Source organism: Idiotropiscis lumnitzeri, chromosome 20 (genome assembly GCF_059441095.1).
Source record: "Idiotropiscis lumnitzeri isolate Australia: NSW breed Sydney's pygmy pipehorse chromosome 20, RoL_Ilum_1.0, whole genome shotgun sequence".
NCBI lineage: Eukaryota > Metazoa > Chordata > Actinopteri > Syngnathiformes > Syngnathidae > Idiotropiscis > Idiotropiscis lumnitzeri.
The window spans coordinates 6,226,849-6,249,110 of record NC_142410.1 but is presented as its reverse complement, the minus strand read 5'-3'; the positions used below and the strand labels follow the sequence as shown (position 1 = coordinate 6,249,110).

The 22,262-nt window shown below is 39.4% G+C and overlaps 1 protein-coding gene across 1 annotated transcript; it reads right to left on the bottom strand.

Moving 5' to 3' along the window:
* Nucleotides 1-17,814: 17,814 nt before the first annotated feature.
* On the bottom strand, nt 17,815-19,510 carry rasd1 (RAS, dexamethasone-induced 1). Its single transcript, XM_088284537.1, has 2 exons — nt 18,923-19,510; nt 17,815-18,804 (listed from the first exon to the last, which is right to left on the bottom strand). Exons 1-2 carry the CDS (start codon nt 19,191-19,193, stop codon nt 18,272-18,274), a joined length of 804 nt encoding a protein of 267 aa, XP_088140663.1. The 5' UTR covers nt 19,194-19,510; the 3' UTR covers nt 17,815-18,271.
* Between the last annotated feature and the right edge of the window lie 2,752 nt (nt 19,511-22,262).

Sequence of the window (22,262 nt, the reverse complement as noted above, 5' to 3'; positions counted from 1 at the left end):
CACAGTTGCTCAGGGTAACGACCAATCATGCCTCACCTGTTCTCTGAAGCTGACTCATGGTTGGTCGTTAGATGAGCCCTGAGCACCTGGGATGCCTTTTTCAGACAGAAGTCACAAAATGGCCGCCACTTGAGATGTTAAAAATATGGGAGGATTATACTGCTTTAAAAAAAAAAAAAGGTCACAAATGGTCAAACGTGTGACCGTCATATTGCACAATGTGTTCAAAGTTATGATTACAGGGGAAATTAAAATTTCACAGATAAATTAAATGTTTTCATAACAAATAGAAATAAGGCAGCTATGAAAAACGGACATAATATTCTTACACAATATTCTACTGGAATATTTTCCCCAAAAACATATTCTAGCTTGCATTTTTTTCTTTCTTCATTTGTTGAAAGAGCTGGCCAAGTAGGTCAGCACTGGAAGGAAGTCGTCGGAAGCGCATCGTTCCAAGTGAGCACCTTCCCGATGGCCGTGTTGTTGACACAAGCGAGCTGAGTTAACTCTTAGCCACACACCTCATGCATGTCACTTTTTCAGTCAATGAGTGTCTCCGATGAGGCTCATCGTAAAAACGACGATTCAAAATGTTTGTGGCGCACAATTACCTCCTCCAAAAATATTGAGCTCTTCAAATACTACAATCGTGAGAACATTAAAATATTGTACTCATTCTTAAAATATATAAAAAAAAATACAAATAAAAAACATATTACACATAAAAATTACATACCTAAATAAATGTTTAAAAACAACATTGAACGTAAAAGTGAAACACAACTAAACTGTACATAGCATTTCCTTTGCATACCACTAGAGGGAACCCATGCACCACTAGTAGTATGCAGACCACACGTTGCCAATCACTGCATTGGAGTGTACCGTCTCTCGCCACTTAAAGACAACCAGCTGGTTATTGTCCTTACGTAAACAACCACATAACCATGGATGTTGTTTCAATCAGCCTGATTGTCTGAAGTCATCCGAGGACAACGAAAGCAACAGGCCGTGCATACACATATACGGTGCCATATACTGCAAGACCTGGTGTGCTCCTTTAAGACTGTTAAGTGTAATTTTAGATGTCTGTTACTATTTACATTATATATATATATATATATATATCCTCCACTTAGACTGACACAAAAAACATGTTGCCCGTCCTTTTTATAAGTACGATTGTACTCGTCTTTTCCCTATCTTCATTTTGTGTTCCCTGGACAGCTCGCGGCTTGAGAAATTGCTGACTCATCACTCATGGTTTTGCCAGTATCTCTTAAAGCTGTGATAAGACTCGCTGCCATTCGCAGCATATTAATGATGTCAAACTTACCGTATTAGTTTCGGCTTGTTTTCTCCTGAATAGTACTCCTTCAATATGTGCAACTTTTAAAAAAGTGTAAAAAGCTAATAAATCTCTTTTCCCGCATGTCACGCTTATCTGTTCCATCAAATTTGAGTTCAGATGATATTACTTCCGACGCTCTTCTGTTTGCCATTGACGACGTTTACAAGCAGTCAACCAGTTTAAAACCCGAATATGGCCATATTCAGTTTTCTAACGTGGATGCATTTGTGACACCTACAATCAAAAATAAGCATTTTTGGCGCTAAAATGTTTTTTGAAACCTCTCTTGTATTGGAACTGATCAGGTTGTAGGTGGTTGCTAGTAGAAATGTCAGCATAGTCGATAACCTGTGGTAAATCTGTTGTAGTCATACTTCCATACATAACAACTGCAAGCCTCCGAGAATATTTCTTTGTATATGTTTTACACACAGTCCTCCAGTGGGAAAGACATTAAGTCCTTTATTTCTTTTTCTCAAGGTTTCGGACCGTTCCGTTTACACACGTACGCTGCGCCAACAGAGAGAGCTGACGTGTGTCCCCATTGCTTGACGATGTTTGTTCCAAAATGAATAATGATTCATTCAAAAACATGCGACATCATCTAACTTATAGTATCGGGAATTTAGGTTAGGCCCCGGCCGATTAATCGGCTTAAATCGGCTTATTTATTTATTTTTTTTTTTAAATCGGAATTATGTCAAATAAAGAAATCAGCATCGTCCATGTTGTAGTTTTGCAGTCATTATCATTTATTAACAATTTCTTACAAATAATGGCACCTCTCTTACTGGTATTGCGGCAGTTAAAGTTAATAGTTACATAACCGTTTTAAATGCCGCCGTCAAGTGAATAATATTTATCACCAAAGATTTTCAATATTAATGTCCATCATCAACTAAAAAAAAGTGTGAATATGAAAAAAATGATCCTATTTCCTAAGTTAGATAATCACAGTGGAGGATTATTATCTAACAAATGAATCATTTCAATGGTGTAATTGATAAGAACATTAATCAAACTTTAATATAATTTACCATTTCGACCACTTTAATGCCCACGTCTTCTGTGATGAAACGCGTCATTCGTGTCAGTTTCTGCTTTGTCTTTGCCTCGGTTGACACCGAAAGTGGCGCTATATCGTCACTGTCATGACATCATTTCCTATGTCCAAATTTGGTCAATGTCGTGTTGTTAGCTTAAAACGGAACGCGGTATCTTTTGAAATTAATTCATTGGGTTGAATATGAAGACAAAAGTAGATGGAGTGTAGGATAGCCTGGATGAGCCACATCCAATATGGCCGCCACGTCGATATATATTTGATGGGAATATTACTGAAGCCAAGTGTCGTGTGAAAAGACCCTAAATCAGGGGTGGGCAAACTCTTTGATTGGCGGGCCACAATGTGTTCTAAAATTTGACAGAGGGGCCGGACCAGGAGCAGATGGATGGAGTGTTTTGGTAACCTCACCTCATCGGAGAAAAAAAAAAAATCATTTAATTTTAAATGAAAGTGAACAAAAACATTCAAACAAAATATATGTCTTTGAAAAGCCACAGTATTTAGAAAATAAAACATTAACAAGGTTTATTCATTTAATTTTCTTCAGGTTCGGCGGGCCGGATTAAAAAATTTAACGGGCCACATGTGGCCCCCGGGCCGTAGTTTGTCCACGCCTGCCCAAAATCATGTAATTAGTTAGCGCATGTTTTTTTTTTTTAAATTCAATACATCGAAGCTCTGCCCTCGGGGAGTAAACCCCGATGAATGGGTTTCCGCTGGATTTCTTGTTGCGTCTTTTTTCAAACACCCTGCGTGGTCATGAAATCACATGATGGTAAATTTGGCCTCTTATTTTCAGAATAAACATCATGGCAATCATCCTTTGCATCACATCAGGAGAAACCTGAGGAGATTTGAAGAAGACGACAACACAGCCAAACTTGTTGTTGACTGATCTTGATTACACACTGATTGGATTCGTTTATGTCAACGTTTGAAAGTCATCACAAAGAAAATCATGGCCCACTTGGTTTAAATGAGGTTTTCATCTTTCACTGCTTATTCTCAGGGCATTTGAAGCACCTCATGCGCACTTTCAACTACCGATGAAGGAAAACGGTAATCTACAACCTCACTTAAAACATATTGCTAAAAAAATACATCACTTAGTGGGGCCTATTTCCTATTGGGTGGATAATGACGAGTAACAAAAAAGGGGATGAAGAGCCAAAGACATGAAGAGTAGACAGGCAAAAAAAACAAAAACAAAATGCAAGGTCAGATGGCTGTTGATGGATGTGTTGCACCCAAGCTGGTGACGAGGACGGCGACATGCGGACATGTGACTGGTGCCAAACTTGCCACGCCCGAGTCGGTACAAGGTAAAAGCAAGGCAGGACAGGACAGGACAGGTCAGGACAGGACAGGACAGGACAAGAAAAGAAAGGACAGAACAGAACAGGACAGGACAGGACATGACTGGACAGGACAGGACAAGAAAAGAAAGGACAGAACAGAACAGGACAGGGCAGGACTGGACAGGACAAGAAAAGAAAAGAAAGGACAGAACAGAACAGGACAGGACATGACTGGACAGGACAGGACAAGAAAAGAAAGGACAGAACAGGACAGGGCAGGACTGGACAGGACAAGAAAAGAAAAGAAAGGACAGAACAGGACAGGACAGGACATGACTGGACAGGACAGTGGCTTCCGGTCTGTGATGGAACTGTGTTGCTTAACCTTGCAGAAATGATTTGCTTTATTCATTTATTTATTTATTTTTTTAGTAATTTAGTTTTTTTAAAGGAAAAAAATAAAGACAGCCTTTTTTTGTCTTAAGTAATTATTTGTATGAATTATTTTATGGATTTCGCTTAACATAAAAGGATACTTGTTTTTATATTTAAAAAAAATACAGAAAAAAAAGTTATTTCTAGACAACACTTAACATATATATATATATATATATATATATTTTTAAAGCAATCTGTTTTGTCCTGATATATTTCACGGTCAATGGCACAGTTCACATTTGAAAAGCGCAGCGTTTCTAAATATAATGACCTCAATCAGCCACAAAGCCTTGTGGGTCTTTTTTTTTTTTTTCTTTAAGCTAGAATGTGCCAAGATCCTTTTTTTTTTTAATTTTTTTTAAATTTGATATACAGACAAGTCACAAGGGGATGGAGAAAGCTCATTGGCTGATAGACAAAGAGTAGAATTCAGAGAGGCAGACAGACAAACCCAGGAAATGCAGGAACACAAAACAAAACCAAACCGAGACCAAAACAACGCAAATGTCAGTGCTGGTGGTTCGACTCAGCATATAATAAAAGCCCAAAACATTATTCTTGACCACATGCTACTGATACTCTTTCCTATTTACTTTCCTTGTGTTCCTTTCCTTTGCCCCCCCCCCACCCTCTCGCCCCCTCCCTCATTTCTCACACCCAGTCTGTTTATAGACGTCTCCATCTAATTGCTTTATGGCAGCAATGGAAACAAACATGTTGTAATATCATTTTCGCACATGGTCTTTTACCACATCCAAAACAGAGATGGTATTTTTGCAGCTTGCCAGGAAGTCCTGTTACTGGGCGTGTATTATGCGTTTGAACGAGTCGCGAGACTGACTGGAGCAACGGTGGACTGGCGAGCGGCTACATGTTTGTGGCAAAAGATAATCAACGTTTTCCAAACTATGATTGGAGAATAGCACAATATTTTCCAATCTGGATTTTTTTTCTGTGTATCTGAGCACATGTGGATAAAAGTACAACAAGAGTCTGTTTTAGGACCACTGTTATTTTCAAGATGCAACAATTCTTCGGGATCATTTTATTGACATATGGTACAGTATCAGTCGAAAGTTTGGAAATTCAAATTCAAATGGTGAGGTCAAGAAATTCAGCATATTCCCTCTAGAACAGGCGTGGGCAAACTACGGCCCGGGGGCCACATGCGGCCCGTTAAACGTTTTAATCCGGCCCGCCGAACTTGACAAAAGAATTAAATGAATAAACCTTGTTAATGTTTTATTTTCTAAATACTGTGGTTTTTCAAAGACATATATATTGTTGTAATACTTTTCTTCACTTTCATTTAAAATTAAATTCATTTTTTTTTTCTCCGATACGGTGAAGTTACTAAAACACTCCATCCATCTGCTCCTGGTCCGGCCCGGCCCCTCTGTCAAATTTTAGAACCCAATCAAAAAAATTCGCCCACCCCTGCTCTAGAAAATACACGGCTGTGAAATGAAAGTAATTGCAGGTCAGAAAACAATCGGCGATGATTTAAGTATTAATCTACAATTAAGGATTTTTTAAATAAAGGTTTGACTCGAACTGTATGTGTTGACCTGGCATCCACACTGCAATTTATTCCATCTGACAGCTTTGAAACGTCAACAGATTCAAATTCCAAAGAAGAAGTGTGCATTTTTTTTTTCCATGTTCCACGATGACGTATTATCGTTTTCAATTAGAGCGCTTAAAGTCAGCGAGTCCTGTGCGATATGAACCGCAGCTATTATTACATATGACCAATAAAGTCGAATCCAATTTTCAAAAAAGTAATTTTTTTTTATATCATTAGAAAATATAATTTCACCATCTCGCTTTTATTTTACAATTTTTACTCATTTACTGCCAGCCCAGGTAAGATGAATGCAATTTTTTTTTTGGGCTACAATACCCGTCAATGGCAGCGAATGAGTGAACTGGACAACATTTTATTTTATAAAACTTGTAATTACTTTGCTTCTATTCCGAGCGCACGTGCATGCTGACTTGCTAGATATGAGTCAGAGGTTTACAAAAGTGTCGATGATTCATACATTGACACATTTTGGTTGTTGGCCTGGCGCGGTGCCACATCTACTGTATGATTTTCATCGTGCACATCTTTCATTTTCTTTTCCCTGCATGTGTGCCCGTGCAGAAACAGAACATGTTTTCGGAGAGTTCTGCCGTTGTGGCTGGAAGTCAAACACGGTAAGTAATTAGCGAACAAATACGCCTACTCTCGCCGACAGTTTTAATACACTGATAAGCGCCAAAATAATTACTGCAGAAAATAATTGAGTGAAAGTCAGCCAACTGCGTGTTTCGGATTTCATTTACGTTTTCCTCACTTAAAATATTTTATTTGATTTATTTATTTAAATTTTTTTGTGGGAGGTGTTTGCATGGCACGGCCGGACGCCCATTTGACAAATTAAAAAAAAACAAAAAAAAAAACAGCTCGACTAAGCAAGGCCGGAAGTGGATTTTAATCCGGCCCACGAATCGGACACGAGGTGGCCAAAAGTTTATCCCAACCTACTCGGCAAAATGGGCAAACGACAAAAATGATCTCAGAACGTGTCAAAAGCGCTACTACCAACTGTGCGTTGTGTCTAAGAATAAGGCTGGAAGGTCGCGGCTGGAGGGTGGGGGACTGACTGGCAAAAAAGGGTCAAGTGCTCAGCACCATTTATGACACCACAACTGGACAAATAATACACACAGACACACACGTGCACAACTAGTTGTTGGACGACCTCGGCTCACGAGAGCTAGCTTCTCTTGACAGGTCCGTCTTGAAAATGGCCTTGCAAGTGTATCTGCAATCAAATCCACACTTTTCCCTCCTTCGGCCATTGTGGGTTAAAAAAAAGCGTTGATTTTAGATTTTCGAACGGTTGCCGGGTAAGACTCTCTGATTTGGATTTGTTGATTCCGCATAGCGCTGCCCTCTCACAAGTGATTATCGAATCATACGACTCGTTTGCACCTTCAACGTGAGGCCTGCGAGAAGGCCTGTCACCTACTCGTGATCTGATTGGCTATCGGAACCGTCTATCAACTCTAAGAGCCCGTTCAATGACACAGCATGGAAGACGTACTCTGAAACACTTCTGATTGGATAAAAGCCCTCACCTAAAAACACAACACTGATTATGTCAGGCCAGCAGAGAAGGATTTGACCGCCCACCACTGCTAAATCACAGGTGACCTTTAACCCAATTTGAGTTTTTCTGCTTTTGCTAATAAGCAGAAATAATTCAAATTTTCCTTCACGCCAAACAAATTACATCATGATTAAATGTGATAATGACTCGCAAATTGAGCTTACAAAAGAGTGCATTTTTTTTTTTTCTCCCCCAACACTAAATTAATGATCAGAAAGCATTCCGTTGAGGATCCCTGGAAATGTCATGATCTTTTCCGCGGGGAAGGCAGATGAGGGATGTGAGGGAGAACTTGAGAGGATGATTTCATAATTATTGGAATTTTTCATTTTTACACTCAATGGGAAAAGAACAAAGAGGGAACACGCTGTAAGCTAGCGCAAACTGTTTGTATTGCTTATTCATGATTCATTTACAATCGCTTCGGTAAAAGGGGGGGGGGGGAGAAGAGCACACGCTGTTTGTTTGTCTGTGCCTCGTTCACCTTCCAGGTGCGCGTGCTCGTGCGTTTGTGGGAAATTGGAAAATTTCCATAGACCACACCATGTACCTTAAATTGATTTCTGGCGATGTGTTCGCTGAAACTACTCCGGGACATTTTCACATCGGGTTGCTGACGTCTTGCGCGCGGATAGTCCGCATCTGCGTTGGCCTTCCAATTAAATTGGAGTAGAAAGCGCTCATTGTATTTGAGCTGACACTTCACCACAAAGACGAGGTTGAGGAATCGGTCTATAATTTCATCACATTCCGGCAGTTTATCCCAATTAAACTGTTTCTGTAAAACAGCGCTTCGGTTGTCTTTCCGAGTGTTGAGCTGTAAATGGATGATTTGAACTTTGAGCTGCCACACATGCCCATTAAATTCGACTTTCACAAGACACACATACTCCAACGTTAAATTCGATTGCTTTTATCAGGTAGCCATTTCCACCCTGCAGGAAAAAAAATATCGGCAACAGACTGACATCATCGCAGAGGAAATAGCAGTCACGATTAGGGCTGGGAGTCGATTCTAATTTCCAAAATCGATTCGATTTTCGATTCACTTCAATTATTTTCGATTCAATCAAGGATTTCATGCAGTACCAATTAAATTTAAAAATAAATTAAATGAATATTTACATTAAGAATTGAAGTCAAGGCTACATTAATCACGTATGATTTATTTCACGTGACCTGATCACGCTGCTTGTTGGCGCTGACTTCACTGATTTCGCCATTTTTTTTTTTTATTCACTACCTCCGCGTGACGCAATGTAAATTTATGGTATTGATATCGGGCTATTACAAGAAAAAACGATTAAAATCGATATAATCAATATTTTTTAAACCCAGCCCTAGTCTCGATGCGCAAGGAGCAGGACCCCCAAAAAAATGCAGGGAAGCGGGGAGTGGTTTAAAAAAAAAACAAAATAAAAAACATTTAATTCTCAAAAGAAAACAAAAAAAAGACAAACAACATAATCGGATAAACAAAAATATTAGTGTTCAGAACAACAAGGATCAAAGTAACAAACAGACTTACTTGACTGGACAGGACAGGACAGGACAGGACAGGACATGCGACAGCAGCCAAGCAACCCAACAGGGACTGAAAGGAAACAGCGATCTGTCCACAAACAAATTAACGAGACAATGAGGAACACCTGGACAAGACGCAAAGGGTTGAAGGGAGCTGATTGGGTAACACAATCGACTGTGATGACAAGCACAAGTGGAAATAATCAAGATGCAGTGAATCATTTTCATTGCCTACTTTTTCCCAACGTGCAAGTTTTGGAAATTACCCTTTTCATTTTTTTTATATGCATGCAATTATTGCCTCCATCTGTTTCTTAAATAAAATGTGTCGAGCCACACCCGTTAGCTCCCGACACTGAATTCCGCAAATGACGCGATTAGCTCCGGTAGGGTGTGAAGATCCAGAGTCACTTTCAAGTGAGCAATCTTTCGGAAACACTTTCTTGCAAATCCAAAAGGTAAGCAGAGCTGCGATGAGTTTTGTTGGATCCACGGATAAAAGCATGAGTGTCTGGAAAGAAAGGCAATGTTTGATTTATTTATTTATTTATTTTTCTTGTGTGCATGCGCCACATACACACACTGTAGTGTATGAACTGCTGCCTCCATGAGTGGAAATATTTTTTGTTTGATTTTCCATGCCTTGGCCAATTCAAAATTGCTTACTTAGATGTTCATCGTCCTGGATCACTTAAGCCTATTTTTTTTTTCTCTTTACGGCATGTTTGCTTTGTACTCACCTTTTACGTAATCCATAGAATAGTTCTCGCAATAAGAACGTGTAATAATACGTGTGTATCAGTCATCGCAGGTCAATTCTGACTCAACTTTCCGTGGAAGGAAAAATTGACACATTGACGTCTTTTCCCCACCAGATTGAGAAAACCACACGAAAGAGGCCGCGTGCAGTGCGAGGCAACCAGACCATGCCAAGTCGTGTGTGTGCGTGACTGGGTGAGAAATCTTTTAAATCTGTTCACAGGAATAAAATGCCGCCGCGTGTCGTCATCAGCGCCATCTGTGCCACGATGATTATTAGGAAAAATTTTATTAATATTATTTTTTTTTTTTACATGTTTCTGGCCTGTTTTTTTTTTTTTTTGTTTTTTTTTAGGAGAGAGCATGCAAACGCGAAGTGACCAAACCGATATTCCAACCACAAGGATCCGACTATGTTGCAGACGTGCACAATGCTGTGCAGCACAAAATATCAATATGTAATCCAAAATTCAATTATTGAAGCCCCGCCTCTGCATTCATACTGAGGCATCCAATGTTGCAAAAAAAAAAAAAAAAAAACAAGATCACCGTGCAAGGTTGTGGACTGAAACTCTCGCCCACGCTAACATCTCTCGGCTGTGCACCCACTCTCAGGTTGGCGGTTGTCTGTCCATTTGCTCCCATCGAATGAATCATGAGGAATGTGCATGCACACGGGTCAGGTTATAGAAAAGAACGACGGCATACGGTATGGCTGCAATTGATGTTTTGACGTCCATCCATCTATTTTCTAGAGTCCGTTTCATGGTTAGGGTCACGGGTGAGTAGGAACCCGTCCCACTTGGTGGCAAACCTTTCACACCGCTTCAGAATTTGGAATGAAATATTGTAGAGATTACGAATAACATATTATATAATAACATAACATAATAACACATTAATAACAGGCTTTGGCATTAAAATGATATCGGTTTTTGGGAAGCCTCGAAAGGGAGCCAAAAAAGAAATGACAAAAATAATGGAATAAATTCAGTTAAATGACTGCCATGCATTGTGTTTATGAATAAATAAAATGTGGATAATTAAAGCAATAAAAACGCAAGTGTAGAGAGATTATGTAAATTTTTCAAATTTTGGAATTAATATAATAAATTTAAATTGGAAAAAAAGTTCAAGATTCAACAGCATTCGCAATTAGTTATATTGACCACTGAATATCATTCTCAAAATAAGAAATAGACAAACTCTCATGTAGTGATTTAAATTTTTTTTTTTTTAAATATATATTCACCTTGCACTGATGAGCCGCAAGTCTTTAAAGCACACGATTCCAAATTCATTTTCCATCCTTCTATTAGGCAGTGTGTATGAACATTAATAATGAATGGCTTCTGATTCCCCGAAAAACGGATTAAGCTGATCAAGTCTTATTAGACATTTTTGACTGGTTCACGTCATCACCGTAACGTCTTCCTTATTTAAAAAAAAAATATTGCCCTATTTTAAATATCACAGGTTTCATATTCCTTCACAAAGAAAGGAAAAAAAAACATTTATTGCAGGGTTGACAACAGCCAACCAACTGTGTACAGACAGTCTATTACAGCGTTATAACAAACGAAAACTGCCCCAGATAAATGTGGATTTGTTTAGACGTGATAATCATAATATAAAAATATTAGCATAAAACTCGCAACATTTTGGATTATTTTAACTTTGTTCGTTTGACGCTAATATAACGCCAAACGCTCACCCGGCAACAACAATTTATTTTGGATTCTTTTTAATAGCGACATTCAACAGGCGTGTGGAAAATTATTAAGTAATCGAGCATGTGAGGTGTTTAACACAAACACGAGGAATATCGTTCCGTGGGACAATGACGCCAGCATCGACTGGAATTCGATTGCCCCCGCCCCCCCACAACCCCCCCCCGGCCCCCACTGAGCATCAACGAATGACCTCAGAACTATTCAGTGAGAACTAGAAATAACTTTTCACGAAGTAAATGCGTTTACGACACAAAAGAAAGCATGCGGCCAACAAGTGCGGCTATTTCCTCTTATGAAAGCTTTTTTATTGTTTTTTTTTTAATAGCGGCCGCTTAGCTGAGGGGCCCCCCAGTTGTAAGATTTGATGCTAAAATTAGGATTTTATGAGAGAAAAGTGGACCCACAGCAGCCAAAATCACCCGAATCATTTATAATCGGCCGCGATGTCATTTTACGAGCAGCACAATTGGAGATCGTGTCTGAAGAGACGATTAAATGTGTAATGTGCGGGTTTTGTTAAGATTTTCATCAAGACATAATATTACAGTGACGTTAATCGATGTCCAATTGAATGTAGCCGTTTTATTTGAGGCTGCGATAACATTTGAAAAGATGCGACGCGATGAATAGTGGTTGTTTTTCTGCCACTGGTGTTTGAGATCACATGATGGTCAGTCGTGGCTTCGATTTTATAGACAGAGAGGTTTGTGATGTCATCACGCGGGGGGATGGGGGGGGCAGTCTGGGGAATTGTTACCGGGGTGACTGAGCAACTATAAAACTGAGCTCATCTCATAAGATGGACTAATTATTTTTATATCCCCCCCACGCTGGATTGGTGACAGTTGTTTAGATGATGTCAACACTTGGATAGGAAAGAAGACCACAAAAAAATAAATAAATGGAGGACTGCTGAGCAGTCATGTGTGGTTCAAGGTTCTATTATTAGGATTTTCAAGAGTACAAAAATATGACACTAGCAAGGACAATGACCATAATTACCATGTAACGTCAGAATCAGACCAGAATCGGAATCGGAATCAGAATCAGAATCGGAATCAGAATCAGAGTCAGAATCAGAATCAGAATCAGATTTTATTGACGAGTGTCACAAAGAAATTATTCAATGGTAAATGGAGCTTACGAGTTCAATTCTAACTCTTGGTTTGTTATTTTTCTTCCGACAAATGAGTTTTAGGGCTTCTCGGGATGGCAATCGGGTTTACTTTTAATCACGGGAATAGGACGGTAAAGCATAAAAAGTTGACGGTATTAGACGAGAGCGGCAATATCCAGCTGGAAAAAAAAAAAAAAACTAACAGGTGCGCAGACATTTTTAATGAAGCTGACCTGCAAAATGGAACGGGAACAGGACGGAATTTGGAATTGTTTTAACCGACAAGACAGGACAGGACAGGACAGGATTTTTTTTTTTTTAGCAGGATGGAACAGAAGTGAAAATTCTAAATAAATATATATATATATATATATATATATACCCAGCCACCATGAATCAAATCCATAAAGAGACCTGCTTGTTTTGCTTTTGTGATGTTGTGCGTCAGCAGCCCTCTTTGCGCTCGCAGCGGGGGTCTTGGATGAAAGCGCCTTATGTCGCCGTATAATTTCATCTTCCCGCTTGCATCCGTCTTATCTGCGCTTTTGATACAAGGTCTGTCCGGATCAGTGTGTGTTCACAAGCATTGTTGTTGTGTCTCGTCGCCGCTGCTCTGCTCGCTGTCAAACAGAGCAGACACATCAAAGACACGCAGGAGCGGTTGAGATGTGTCGCAAAGCGGTTTCTCTATTTGTTTAGTGGTGTTATGATCATATGCCAGAGGCCCGAAACGTAATGTAAACATTCATCGGCCGGACAATCACTCTCGGTGATTCATTTGGTATAATTTTGTCTTGTTTTTTTTTTTTTCCCAGATGCATTTAATGTCTCAATTTTTTATTAATAAAATTAAAAATACATGTTGGAACAAAATCATTACAACTAAGCAATTAAGTTACTTGCTCCAAAAAAAAAAGGTAAATTGCTTTTTATTTATATTATTAAATTGGATGCCCAATACAAGCGTTTGTTGCCTTGAAATTTAATTCAACCAAATTTTTTTGTACAGGGAACATAAAAATGATAGTTGAGAATTTTACTATATTTTACTATTTGTCAAGAATTTTAAAATCTGCATAATATTTATGCTGCCATTAGAACAGTGCGCTTTAATTCAACCAATGAATTGCTCGATTTTATTTTTCCATGAGTGAGCCATTTTTTTTCAAACTAAATAAAAATTCTTCCAAAAAACGATAACGCGACAAAAAAAAAAAAATCCCGGATAGAAATCGGAACTCACCGAAAAGTCAATTATCAGGCCTCGGACCTGGAGGGTTCCAATCATATTTCGGGGGGGCGGGGGGGCAGTGCCCCTGCATCACCCCCCTCAATGTCCGCCAGTGCACTCAATTCCCCTTAATTGAATTAAATTTACTTGGATTTAAGCTGTATCGCGCCAAATCACAACAGGGGTTTTGTCTCGGGGCACTTTTACACAAGGAGCGTATCAAAGCCGCATTTATTAAAAGACTCACCGAGCCATCTTAAAATCAGTTAAACTGCTACATATGCCCTGTCTGCTTGCGTGCCTCCAAGCTTATTTCCTTTTGCATCTGAAACATATTTCATTCGATCTGCTTTTGCTGTTGAATGCACTCTTTATTAACCCAACAAGGGGTCATCAAACACAGTGCACTTTGCTAAATTGTCAAATCAAAGGTACTACGTATTTGCTGATATCACGATGCTAAAGTTAGACGACGGATCTTGTCACAAGTCGGCGAGATGAACAACAAGCATGTATGTGGCTACAGCAACTGATGCTTATCAGTATTAATGGCAACAAAAGACCATACAGTATCTTGAGGCTTTTGGTAGCGGGTGTGCACACTTATGCAACCACGTTATCTCAGCTGTTGATTTTTACGTCGCCTCTCTAAATGCTTTGTATTTTCATTTTGAGTAAGAAAAATGTGATATTTTAATAATTTAATAATTAATAATTTTTACTAATTATTAATAGTGTAAATTTAATTTAATTTAATAATTTAATAACACAAAACCTGCCATTTGTGACAACTTTGTTCAGTAAAATAATCCGCCTTAATTACGAAGAGGGGAATAAGTTCCTCAAAGACGAAAAGGTCAACCAAGACTTTTGCTCAATGAATCATTCCTAAATCTTTTTTTTTTTTTAAACCTGTCTTAGTTGTTAAAGTATGCATGGTCATCGATTAACAACACAAAACGCCAAAAGACAAAGTACACTCGTGGCCGGCGTGCTGTGAAGAGTAGGCCCCTGCCCACTAACCATTTCCGAGTTTAAAAAAAAAATATATATATTATGACAGTCACTGTAAATGACTTCCTGTGGCTCGGTTAAATCTTAACCCGAGTCAACTCGGTGACGAGATGCAGAGGCCCGAGGAGGATGTTGGAGGAAACCAGTTTGTTACTCAATTACTTTATAGGCTCAGTGTGAAGTGCGTGTATGCATCACACATTACTAACAGCTGTATGATTTATTTACAGACGCACAAATGCAAACCGGGAACACTGGACATTCTATTACAAATCAAACATGGGGGTGAAAAAAAAAGATGGAACATTTTTTTTAAGGTATAGTTTACAAATGAACACCAATAAATGAAATGTTAACTCATTTAATCCCAGGAATTTTCACTAAGGAAACCCCTCAATTCCAGCGTTTTTCTGGATTTTGCGAGGCCAACAGAATAATGTGTTCTAATGCTAATAAAAACACGGAGCCAGGACGCAAAAAAAAAAAGGGCTAAGACGTATAAATACGTCTTTGGGAGGCTGGGACTACATTTTTGAAAACATATATGTATGTTTTATGGATTGAAAGCGTTTTAGTAACTGTATTCCTCAAAAGCAATTTTGCATGTCTCGGCCTGGCTTTCATTGAAGCCGTGAAGCCTTTTTAAGAGTTCGCCGCAGTTATTATGTCACCGTGTAATCACGCCTGTGTATCAGTTATATCAGAAGCGTCTGGGCAAGGTCTGACTCCGCTGTCATGCTTGGCTGCAACGTAAATACGTTAGAGATGATGACAGTCGCTGACACTGAAACTCGTCTTGCCAATAATGGGAGAGGAGACATTTTGGCCCACCTGCTCTCATGTTGTGCAAGAACATGAAAATGAATATCACCTCCATCTGCAGCTGAATGTTTAATTACCACGAGGACATTTAATTGTTCATTTGATCTTAGAACTGTTTGTGTAATGTCCCCATCTCGTAACAGTTTCTTTTTTTTTTCATGCAGTCTCCCCGTGGGGGGGGGGGGGGGCAGAGGATTGATCAGATGTGAGGGGTGGCTTCCAAGTCCCTATTTCATGCCGCAGACTAGCAAGTCACATTTAAAGGAAATGACAGAAACTGCTTTGATTGGCCATTACTGCAGTTGGCTGTGACCACTCCCACAATGGCGCAGACCCGCTCGCTCTATATGATCTTTATAAGGTTACGTGACGAAATCAGTTTTGCTACTGAGATGCATGGGACTAACTATTACGTCTTACAGCAACGGCAAACACAGTTAGAGTCCAAATAAAAATCGAGTACATGTCAAAGGTACCAGACAAAAGAAATTTCTCTAAATTTCATTTTCATTTTTGACAGTTTCACATGCAGGCAACAACGTTCACAAGAACATGCAAAAAAAAACAACATTGATAAAATAGCAGTTGCCATGCCAGCACAATCACAGCATCCTTGAGTTGTACCATGACTCACTGTGCTTGCATGTGTCCAGAAGACTAAAGCGCACACATCCAACTGTTTTTTTCATTCAATTTATACATGGAAACCAAAATTGCTGTCATGTTCAAGTCATTTTTAACAATGGGTTCTGCCTCCAAAAATAAGTTGTTATATTACATGCAGGTTGACATTCGTTAAAAGTCTTCAGGTAAAATAAATAAATAAATAATCTCTCTCTCAATCTCTATAAATATATATATATATATATATATATAGAGAGAGAGAGAGATATAATTATCTATATATATTTCTTATATATATTTATTATATATACATTTATTATATATATATACATATATATATAAAAAAAAATTTTTATTTATTTATTCATTTATTTATTTTTCTGGACACTCACTATTAATTTTTACTTTGTGGAATCTAAGTAAAAAGTACCACATCAACATCAAACGTTTGAAAAGTGGTTCCATCAACCTTTTTTTTTTTTTTTTTTTGTGTGTGCGTTTCTCCTAAAGCTTCACGAACAGACAATATTCACGCGAACCTGCAAAAATCATCAATATGATGCCTGGCCAGCAGTTGCCATGCCAGCACAAACACAACATCCTAGTGTTTGACCAGTGTGACAGATTGCAACTGCACGTGCCTAAACTGAACACACAGAAACTGATTTGGAAACAAGATCGCTTGCATTTTTATGGAGGATTGATTTCAATAAAAAAAGTAAAAATAAAAATAAAAAAAAAAACATGGGCTTGTCTTTTTCATTTTTAACCTCCTACATTGTATTCCATCATTTCTTACAAGATCCCGCCGTCCTATACCAAAGTATCACAGCATGTTTTATTCAGACATGCAAATGAGAGCAATGATGGGAGCTGATATTCATGTTTATCTTATTATAAACGTAACAAGGAGTCAAGCACATAGTGTTACTGATTAGAAGCCGGGCCAGTGTTGGAGACTTGCTTGCAGACGTGAGGCGCAAACCGCACACAAGCACATTGCCTGCAGGGATGTAGCTGATATACCAAGGACGTCACAATGGACACTGTTCGGAACACTTCTCAACATTATGCAATTCTACGAAGGTTCAGGATATCATAACAAAAAACCGTCTTGTCTTATTCCTCCTCACGGGGTCATTTTGGTGCAAATTCAAGTGAATAAGGGTGGTTGCCGTGGTTTAGCACGTTTGCCTTACAGCAGAGAAGTTCAAATGCAGAGGCTCTCACATTCCCAAAACAGGCATGTCACTGCGAATGCGAGTGGGAATGGTTTGTGTAGAAAAGCTCTGGCCAGGGCCAGGATGTAACCCGTCTCCTGCCCAAAGTCAGCCGGAGTAGGCCCCAGTTACCTTCCGAGCCAAATCAGGACATGCAGCATTTACTAATTTACTTTTTTTTATTTTCCCTGACATGAATCAGAACTTTTACCAGAGTCTTATTTTTCTACATCTGTATTTCTGTCAAAATTGTGTGAATTTTTTGCCATCTCTGGAATTTGCTTGATTTATTTATTGCATAAATATCAATAAGGGTCTTTTATCGAACCTGGAATCTAACATTAATGAACAAAATGGACGTGTGCGAGATTGTTTTTGTGTGGATGAGGATCTGATCAGCGAAGCAAATAATAAGAGGAATGCAGGTAGTATTTTTAGGAAGTTTTTTTTTGTTTTTATTGTTTGTTTGTTTTATGCAAAAAGTGACAGTCACAATAAATATACAGTACGTAAAAATAGTGCTGATTGCAAAAGAACATTCAAGTGTGGTTATTATAAAACAAAGATGTAAACAACATAACTGTCCACTGCGACTCCTTTTCAGAGTCTCTGATGACGTCAATGAACACATTTCTTTTTTTCTCCACGCATGACGCGCACGAAGTACGGTGATGAAAAGTCACACGGTTGGACAGAATAAGGGAACATTCTTGAAATCTGTCGGTGGGTTATGTGTTTTTTTTTTTCCGGCAATTTTTCGGAACCCGCTCGGTATCCATGGTTACAGTTCTGCGTCGGCGCCTCCACGTGCGCGCGCAACACCGGGCGCGATAAAGCCCAACACATGGCTGCTTTTCCTTTTTTTTTTTTTCCGCCCCTCTCTTGAAATGTTTTCTTACATCAAGTCATTTTAACTGATAACGCATCTTTCTTTATCTTTGGCCTGTCCTCCACCGACCGCCTTCTCTTTAATGTACATGAGGTCGCTGTGCACGCTGGGTCTGCGCGCGTACGGCGTCACCATGCCGTACGCCTCCCCGACGTCCTTCATCTTCTTATTCTTCATGGACTTTCTGTGCAGCATGTCGCAGTATTGCACCGACACCTTCCTGTGCAGGTCTGGGCTCATCTCGTGGGGCAGCTTGGCCAGGGTGAACAACGTCTGGAACATTCGGTCCACGTTCTCGTTGCGCTTGGCGGAGATCTCGAAGTAGGCGCACTTGTTCTCGTCGCCGTCCACCAGTTGCTCGATCTCGGCGCGCTGCACCTCGCGATAGAACTCGCGGTCGCCCTTGTTGCCGCAGATGACCAGAGGCACGTCGAGGTTCTCTTTCATTTTGTTTTTGAGGCACGACTTGGTCTCATAGATTTGACGCTTGAGGCGCTGCACCTCGTGGAAGGAGTCTCTGTTGTCCAGGCTGAAGACCAGGATGAAAACGTCGCCTGTGATGGAGGAGGAAAAACATGTTTAGTTGATTTGCATTGTTTATTTTTTTGGGGGGAGTAAAATAAATAAATATCCATGGGAAATAGTGGGTGCGTAAAATGACGCGCAAAGTACCTGTGAGGATGGAGAGCCTCCGCATAGCCGGGAACGGATGGTTGCCAGACGTATCCAGGATGTCCAGCTGGTAAACGTCCCCCTTGATGCTGTACAATTTCCGATGAAAGTCCTCTATCGTCGGCGTGTACTGCTCGTCGAACCTCCCGTTGAGGAACCGGGACACGATGGCCGTTTTCCCGACTTTCGTGGAGCCCAGAATCACCATCCTGTAGCAATTCTTAGCCGGGATGTCAAAGTCGCTCTCCGAGGGGGACATTTTCTTAATCATGGCGTCCTCCGGGTTTCAACAGAGCAAGAGGAGACTTTGAGCTCGTGTGCTTTTCTGTCTGACAGGATGAGGGTTGGAGCGCTATTTAAGCGCGCGGGTGGACCCCTCCCCCTGTAGACGTCACGGCTCGGCGACAGGGTGGTCGGTAGAGCGCAGTAAAATGCGAAGCAAACTCCCACTGGTGCGTCAGTCTGCCAATTCCCTAAAAGTCACTGGAATAAAGTTTTCCGAATCTGAGCGAGAGACAGAAGTAAACAGAGGGTCCTTTTCTATTGAAAGCATTTATTCAAGCTCCCCGGTAGCCTGCTTAAGTTTCTGTCTTTGTCCTTACTTGGAAGATCATTTCGCTTTCTAGTAATGAATATAAAGCACGCAATGGTGACTTATGGACGATTTACACAAGGGCCAGCATAAAATAATAGTTTCTGCAAGTACCACCATCATGACCCATACATAAATACAGTATCATAGTAGGCCTACGTGTTCATCAAAAATCTGCTTTTATTACCAAAATGTCATGTAGTCCTAATACAAGACTTTCCACGTTAAAGTTCAAAATGTGCACAAGGTTTCAATTTAAATGTCTTGCAAATAAAATGTAAATAAAAACATGCTCGAATAAATATTGGCAAACGCACACTAGTCAAAGGGTTAAATGCAAATGTACTGAAGTCGAAAAGTTAAATACAACTGAGCTGTATTGAGGCCTTTATTCTTTTGTGTACCACTAGGGGGCGCCCGCGTAACACTCGTAGCACACATTACTAATGTGGCAAAACTGGTTAGTAGTTGACATTTGTGCCCTAATAGTGCTAGGCTACTAGTGCAATAGTAAATTTGGACAATGTAGTAGAAAATTGACAACAAATGCTACAGAATTCAAGTCAGTCCCAAGAGAAGAATTTAAATCAGCCCTATGTGTAAATACTTTTAAATCCTGGTGAATAATTTATGCTCATATTCTTGCTTTGTCCACAGAGTCAGTGAAAGTCTGTCCAAATACTTTTGCTCAACTAATGTAGCTTGTATTTGTTGAAGCGCCGTCACTGCAGTTCTCAGAATGACCAAGTGGGAGCGCTAAAAGCACAACTTTTGGCAGCTGTGTGCAGCGAGTGCACGCCATTTCAAAAGTGCCTAACATTGCATTTGATACATTTAATTTTAAAGTGTACTTTTTATAAATAAACAAATTAATTGTAGCACGCACTGTGGGTCATGTAACATGTGTGACTTTCTTTGCGGTCATTTGCACTGCATGAAGTATTATTGTTTAATATTGTATAGCTTTTATATTTTGGTTTTTCTATTGTAGACAATGTATTTATTTATTTAATTAATTTTTGAAAAACAAACTTGCAGTTTCTGAAATATTACAGCAATAAATAACGCATGGTAAAATCCATTTTGCGCAAGCTTTTATAGGTCAAACTTAAAAGCCCCCAAGTCAAAATATCTCAATAAATTGATTGACGTAATGGGGTAAAAAAAATAAAATAAAAAAGTAAGTAGCAACTAAAGACAGTTTTGAAATCAGCGTCAAAAATATAATTAGGACACATAAATAAAGCCACCTCGGAATAAAATTTGCTGTCAACCAGTTTGTAGACAAAATTATTGTGTCAGTCAGACAAACGTGTTTCTAGGGCTGATGTTTTTGCAATATTTTTGAACATTTACGATATACAGCTTTCCAGAGAAGACTACTGAATTTTGAGGGGTCATACTGGGGACTCATACATTTTTTTTTTTCGTGATAAATACTATTTAATAAATTAATAAATCCTGAAAAACAATTCTAAAGTATTTAATCTAGTGCATAAATACTGACTACATACATTATCTTGATAATAAAACGCATCATGCTCGGGTGTGCGACCCAAGTTAGGGAAACCATTAGGCAACATTTCAGAATCAGCCTTAAATGCACATCCTTTGTCGGTGAATTTACCGTAATTTGACCTTTTGTGAACTTCTGAAAACTCATGTCCAACTCCAGTACCAGGTGAGGTGCTTTTTGCACTATTTGATATTTTCAGATAGGATTTAGGCCTCTTTGGAATGTGTATTAAAAATCAAATACTTGAAAATCGGTCAATCCCCAGCTGGGATTTACACCATCAATGTGGGCTTTGTCATAGTTTTATGTGGTCGGATCCAGCCGCGGTGAAGCGGGAAGGCGAGGTCGGAGTGCAGTAGTGTCAATTTAATATAATATGGCATGCCGATGTATGATTGTTAACAGATATAAGCATGAAATGAAAATACTTGGACCAACAGAGTAAACTGTGACGACGCTCAAGGCTGTGGTACAATGCGACTGATGTCATGAGTGCACCGCTTTGAAATATTGTTTTAAAACATGAATATTAATGTGACCTATCACCTGCATAACTTCATCAAAATCTATTCAAGAGGGGAAATGGAAAAAAAACTGATTAGGTTGCGTAAGTGAATACAGCTGCTAAGATGGGGAGGTGTTCCGAATAAACCCCAAATACAAGATCAGCAGTTCTACTCGGCTTTTCTTGACACGTTTTGTAGTCACATATCGTATAAATCGTTGTCCACAAGGAGGGATGACATTGTTGAAAGATAACAACAAATTTCCAAGTCATTAAATATTACATGGACTCAATTAGCTCACTCAATCTTGATCACAAGGAGGAAATGAGATTTTTAATACTTGCAGGTCAGGGCGTGCGTATGTTGTGACCGAGTGGACACGGTGACCTTTGTCAAGCGCCGATCGGGAAGACGGAGGCTCTCCTCGTTCCGTTTCTCCTCATTCTTTAAGCGGGATCGCCCTGCCCCAACTCTTAGTTCTGTGTGACCGGTAAGCAAATTGTAATGCTCTGGCGGATGATCAAAGTGCAATGCCGTGGAAAAGTAATCAAACCACTCCAACTTCTTCACAGCGATCAAACTAATCGGAATACGTGTCGAGTTCTATTCCGATTAGAAACGGAATGAAAATAATGCTGTTTAGTGACGGATCCATCCCGATGTGTTATTACTATGTTATATAGCATAATAGCCGTTTTACAGCTAGGATAATTGTATTTATTTATT

Coding starts and splice junctions, on each gene's coding strand:
- rasd1 (XM_088284537.1), bottom strand. CDS start 19,193: ATGATTAAGAAAATGTCCCCCTCGGAGAGCGACTTTGACATCCCGGCT. Junction 18,805..18,922: donor GAGGCTCTCCATCCTCACAG/GTACTTTGCGCG, acceptor CCTCCATCACAG/GCGACGTTTTCATCCTGGTC.